Here is a 6,264-nt window from a genome sequence, read left to right as displayed (position 1 = left end):
CTAAATAGGGAACTTTACATTTTGCCCCTATTTATTTGGGACTTCTACCATTTGCTCTTGTTTACTTCCTCATCTATCTTTTGCCCTAATTTACTTCTGGCTTTGATTTTTTGCTCTTGCGGGATTATTCCGAATTATTTTTTTTCACCTTTAAGGATAAGGCTAGAAAACGCGTACAAAAATACCCCCGTCCCCATGGATGCCGGCGAGCTGCTCCCTCCGGTGAGCTGCTCCTTTATTCCATCACCTTGTAGCCCCCTTCACCCGAACTTCTGCTCCCTCCGCACCCGCAACGACCTCCTATTTGCTCGAAGGCGACCTGCTCGCCTCTTGCCGCCAATATGCTGCTCCCTTGTTGGTATTCTTCTCTATGCCCGACGAGATCCTACTCACTCTCTCGGGATTCACATACTCCAACACTCATCTCTCCCCATGCCCCTCGCAGTAGTAGGGCCTCTACCCATCCAAGGTATCTCAAATCAAGGCTCCGCTTTCAATGAATTTTTTTTTGTTCAAATTGGATACTAGACTCGGGAGCATCAACAAATGTCACATACATGTATTGAGATTGGAAGACCCTATAAAGTATAATTCTATCTCAGCGAAAATATGTATTGGATCCGCTCAATGAGACTAGTATGTTTGGGTGTCGAACTGCTGCAACTCCTATTAAGCAAAATCATCAGTTGTGTGCACAATCAGGAGATCCAGTTGATAGAGATAGATACCAATGGCTTGTAGGTCGACTCATTTATCTGTATCACACAAGACCTGATATATCCTATGCTATGAATGTTGTCAGTCGCTACATGCATGGTGCAAGAAGTGGATGTTTAGAGGCAGTAAACCGAATTTTGCGCTATATAAGCTATATAAAAGAAAGTTCTGGGAAAGGTTTATGGTTTAAGGCTAATGGATATTTAAATGTAGAAAGATATTGCGATACCCATTGGGCTAGTTGCCTTGATGATAGAAGGTTAACATCTGGTTTTTGTGTTTTTGTTGGAGGAAACCTAGCTAGTATCTTGGAGGAGAAAAAAAGTGGTAATCTCTCAATATACTAGAGAAGCAGAATATAGAGCAGTGTAAGAGTTAAGACTTCTAAGGAAAAAAAAACCATTGAAGTTTTGGTGTGATAAAAAGTTAGCAATCAACATTATCAATTCCGTCACTGGCACAATAATCCAGTTCAACATGTAACATATGGCACAATATAACCATAAATCACCTCGGCAAGGTCACTTGTTGTCGGGGCTGATGTCGACAAACATCGCCGCTTGCAGCTCTGCCTCCCGTCGCCACTCCTTCGCGAGGTGTTGGGCGTTGGTGATGAGGCCCGTGCCGAGGATGAGGTCGTTCACCTCCTCGTCCTTGCGATGGCGCTCGAGCTCATCGTCGTCTAGCCCTCGGGACAGACCCCCTCGCGGCCCCGGAGGAGATTTCCTCGTCGGTGGACTCCGCCTCTTGGTCGGTGGAGTCCGCGCCGGGCCAGTCACAATAGAGCAGGCAACACTTAGACTGACGCGTGGGGCCCACTGATGCAGATCATCTTCCCGAATAAAGTCTCGCGTACTGTCGCTCTCCCCCCCAGCCGGCCATCGTTCCCCATTCCCTCCCAGCCGGCGCGGCGGCGCCGCCATGCTCCGACGACGCACCATCCTCACCCGCCTCCTCTCTTCTCCCTCCACCTCGCCCATAGCATCTCTCCACCGCCTGTTCTCCGCCGCGGCTCCCGCCGTTTCCCCAAACCCTAGCTTCGCCGTGGAGGACTACCTCGTCGGAACCTGCGGCCTCACCCGAGCCCAGGCACTCAAGGCCTCCGCCAAGCTCTCCCACCTCAAGTCCCCCACCAAACCCGACGCCGTCCTCGCCTTCCTCGCCGGCCTCAGCCTCTCGAGCGCCGACGTGGCCTCCGTCGTCGCCAAGGACCCGCAGTTACTCTGCGCGAACGTGGAGAAAACCCTGGCCCCCGTCGTCGCCGGGCTCGCCGGCCACGGCCTCGCACAGGCTGAGATCGCGCGCTTCGTCTCGCTCGGCCGCTCCATCTCCCGCTGCAGGTCCGTGGTCTCCAATCTGCCCTACTACGTGTCGCTCTTCGGCTCCGTCGAGAACCTCTTCAGGTTTTTCAAGAAGAGCTCCGGTCTCCTGGGATGCAGCCTCGAGAAGGTGGTCAAGCCCAATGTCGTGTTCCTGCGGAAATGCGGGCTCCGTGATTGCGATATTTCCAAGCTGTTCCTCTCTACGCCACGGTTGCTCGGCGCCAACCCGGAGCACGTCCAGGCGATGGTGGCGTCTGCCCAAGGTCTTGGTGTACCCCCTGGCTCTCCGATGTTCAAGTACATGCTGCATGCTGTCACATTTGTCAGCGAGGAGAAGATCGCCGCCAAACTGGAGTACCTGAAGAACATGTTCAGGTGGTCGGATGCTCAAGTGCGCATTGCTGTTTGTAGGGCCCCAATGCTGCTCACGAAATCTAGGGAATCTCTGCAGAGCAGGTCAAAGTTCCTCATCTCTGACGTAGGGCTCGCACCGGCATACATTGCTCAGCGGTCTGTAATGCTCAGTTACAGCCTGGAGGGACGGATCAGACCCCGGTACTACGTCCTTAAGTTTCTTAAGGAAAAAGGATTGCTACCTCGAGACCGAGACTACTATAATGCTCTCAGCATCTCCGAGAAGGTATTCATGGAGAAGTTCATATGCCCTCACAAGGAAGCTGCACCGAAACTCGCTCAAGACTATGCAGCAGCTTGTAGAGGGAAAATGCCGACTAGATTCAGATTTACATGAACCAAGAATGACCTATGGAAGCTGGTAACGAAGAATGGCACAACAAAGATTTTGCTCTGCGATGTAAGCTGTAATTCATGGTTCAATGTTCTTTGCCTGACAATGTGTCTGCTTTCTGCTATTGTATCTTTCTTACATACTTATTTCATCGTTGCTAACTGCTGATGAATTATGGTAGTGATACTTCCTTTCCTTGATCCTGGTATGTCCATGTCATATTATAGTCACATGGCATGCCTATGAGCTTCTTCATCCTCATGTTAAGTACATCTTGGAAGGAAAAATGTGTGAGATCAGGCAATTCCTCGCTGCATTGAAAATCCTTTTTTCAGTTCAGATTGTGGTTTGTTGGAAGATTTTTTGTGTTTGCGCTAGCACATCATAAATTATTATTCTCAGCTGTCCCTGCAATTCATAAAAGTGGCGCCCCATCAATATTAAGAAATCAATTGAGAAACATGGCCTATAACCCAGAGATATACTCATCTATGAGAAGTTTCATAGTTTTATTTCACAAGCTACCAACTAGCAATCATTTCGGGTCAGATTGCCTGTGTTTGGCATAGTTTTGTATTGACCATCGGGGAAGCACACCTGTAAATGACACCTTATCGTTTTCTCTACATGAACTTTTGAATTTCTGTGTTAAGAACTAGCGGCGGGTCTTCTAAGCTATTTTTTAATTATAGGTTCTTCACCATATCCATTTCTGGCTCACATTTTTATAGGATAATTGAGATAAACCTTGGAGAGCTCTGTGCATCGACAACTGCATCCGCCACATGCCTCATTGTAGTATTGGTTCTTTGCTGAGCAACATTGATGCATGTTCAGTGACGTGGGAACATCTGTCTGTTCATATCTCTACTGTGAGAGAGAATCTAACATCTGGCTGTTCATATCTGTACTGGGAGAGACAATCTACATTGCTCAAAAGTAGAGGGCAATTCAACACACGTTTTCATTTCTTGAGTTGACATGGATTTTTCTTCTTCCCCTTTTAAGTAATACGTGGACTAATATGTTAAGTTGATACTGCAACCTGAGCCTGGAAACATCCAACTACAGAAAATCCATGGTGTATGTAGCATTCATTTATACTACCTCATTACTTTAAATGTGCACCAAAATAATAACACATGGAGCCATCCAATCTCCTTATGCATCTGCTGTTCCTATCAATGATGTTGTTTTTCTTTTTACTCTTTCCTATATGGTCCCTCCGTTCTGATTAAGTGTCGCAAACTTATCTAGAGGTATGTATCTATCACTACAATCTCCTTGTTGCATCTGCTGTTCCTATCAATGATGTGGTTTTTCTTTTTATTCTTTCCTATATACTCCCTCCGTTCTGAAATAAGTGTCGCAAACTTATCTAGATTCGTATGTATCTATCACTAAAATCTCCTTCTTGCATCTGCTGTTCCTATCAATAATTTTGTTTTTCTTTTTACTCTTTCCTATATACAGTATTGACTCTTTCTTCAAACAATTAAAATTCAAAAGAAACTGCAAGGTGGTTACTAAGAAAAAGATGCGAGGCTTTCCTATATAATTTTTCTGTAGGGCAAGTAGACAGTGAGCCTCTCCGCTTACTGAAATTTTGATTTCTTATCATGGTGGCATACTGTTACAATATTCAACTGAACCTGGGTATTAATATACTATTTAGGATCCCAAGGATGTTGATCTCCTGAATATTACTTCTATAGATTTCCCTGCCTCCCCTTTGTGTCTTGCAAATAGAAGCTAAATGAGGGACCCTACCAAGGTATTCATCTGTTGCCCTGACAAAACTTAATTAAACAAGTGAATGTACTGTGCATAGTGTGTACTTGTCTTCTTAATAGGTTGACATGAAGGATCAGATTGTAGTGGTGAGAATAAACAACTATGTTTGAAGTAAATCTTCTAGTGCAAATTCTGCGGCTCGATGGGCATGTGAACATCTACATTCTTGGATACCATCAATAACTGGCTGCCCTATTGGATATGCGACATTATGAGTGGCAGAGGTTGGTTTGCTTGGTGATGGCCCAAACAGTTACCACACAAATAAATTTTTGAACGAAAATGTTGCCTGGTCAAAATGATGTTAGAATATTATTTTCGTCATCTTTGCGACACAACCTTACTTCCTTTTCTGTTTGTTTACCTTATTGGGTTTCTTTGATGTGCTTTTTGGTTTGTAGTGTGGGCTCTACTATATGTTAGGTCGCATTGTGATGGTACGGGAAACCGAGAATAACACAAGTTTCATCTTTAGAGGTCATTTCACGATTTTGAACTGTATACTACTTTGATTCTATGTATTTTGAATGTACAGTTTGTTTGACTGATGATCGTGGTAAGGTACAGGAACTCGCTCCCACCCAAAATACTATCTGTACATAAAACCTATTGACTGAGTAGGGACTAAGTTAATCATTTGGAACTCGTCTGGTCGTATCAAATGGTAGCTCAATTAAGCTGTCATTGTGTAGAATTATACTAAACAGGTTTCTGAAAGATTATCAAATTTGTACACTAGAAGCAAGGGGTGAGTTTAATCTTTTCAAGACTTGAGCCTAGCCCTTACCATGTGTAGGCCATTGATGTGCGCTGTTTTCTCCATCTGTCTCAGCAGATTTTTCATCTATATGTGATTCATATACATACTGGACTGTTCTTCTGGCTTTGTTGATTTTGTCACTATTTAGTTGAAGAGTGTGGCTACCTGTTATGATCCTTCTTTTGGATCTTATGTCAGTTTGTGTTTTTGCACCGTTATTTACCATTTCCCATTGACTGCTAAATACTCCCTCCGTTTGGATTAGATCGACGCGGGCTCAAGCACAAAGTACACAGGGGTTAGTAGTGTCCCGCGTCGATTAATTCAGGTCAGAGGTAGTACATCTTTGAGAATTAAATTTGGGTGAGCCCATGTTAGTGGAGGCATTTCATTGATTCTCAACCCACATTGATTCTTGATATCACTGATGCCATCATAGGGTATAGTAAGTTTCCTTCTTTTTATCACTGATGCCATCACTGGATAGGTTGGTGCTATTGACTCATAAAATAAGCAGCATTTTGTCGAACCATAAGGTACTGGAACTCGATCCCACCCAAAATGTTATCTGTATAGAGAGAAATTATTGACTGAATAGGTACTAAATAAATCACTTGGCATTTGTCTGGTTGACTGAATAGGTACTGAATATTGAGCTGTCATTCTATAGAATTATACTAAATAGATCTCTGAAAGTTATCAAATTTGACATGCTAGAAGCAAGGGATCAGTTTAACCTTTTATAAACTTGGGCCTATCAATTACCATGTGTGGGCCATTGATGTGCCTCGTTTTCTCCATGTGTTTCAGCAGATGTTTCATCTACATGTGATTCCTATACATACTGGATTGTTCGACTATTCGTTGTTACACTATTTTGTCGAAGAGCGTGGCTGCTATGATCCTTATTTTGGAAGGTACGG

General features: G+C 44.2%; 1 protein-coding gene across 1 annotated transcript; it reads left to right on the top strand.

Annotated features, from left to right (window-relative positions):
• The first annotated feature begins 1,601 nt into the window (after window positions 1-1,601).
• LOC124686187 lies at window positions 1,602-2,987 on the top strand. Its single transcript, XM_047220176.1, has one exon. It carries the CDS (start codon window positions 1,639-1,641, stop codon window positions 2,788-2,790), a length of 1,152 nt encoding a protein of 383 aa, XP_047076132.1. The 5' UTR covers window positions 1,602-1,638; the 3' UTR covers window positions 2,791-2,987.
• The last annotated feature ends 3,277 nt before the right edge of the window (window positions 2,988-6,264 follow it).

Source organism: Lolium rigidum, chromosome 2 (assembly GCF_022539505.1).
Source record: "Lolium rigidum isolate FL_2022 chromosome 2, APGP_CSIRO_Lrig_0.1, whole genome shotgun sequence".
Taxonomy (NCBI): domain Eukaryota; kingdom Viridiplantae; phylum Streptophyta; class Magnoliopsida; order Poales; family Poaceae; genus Lolium; species Lolium rigidum.
Note: the sequence above shows the minus strand (reverse complement) of the source record. Positions and strands in the feature narration are given on the sequence as shown.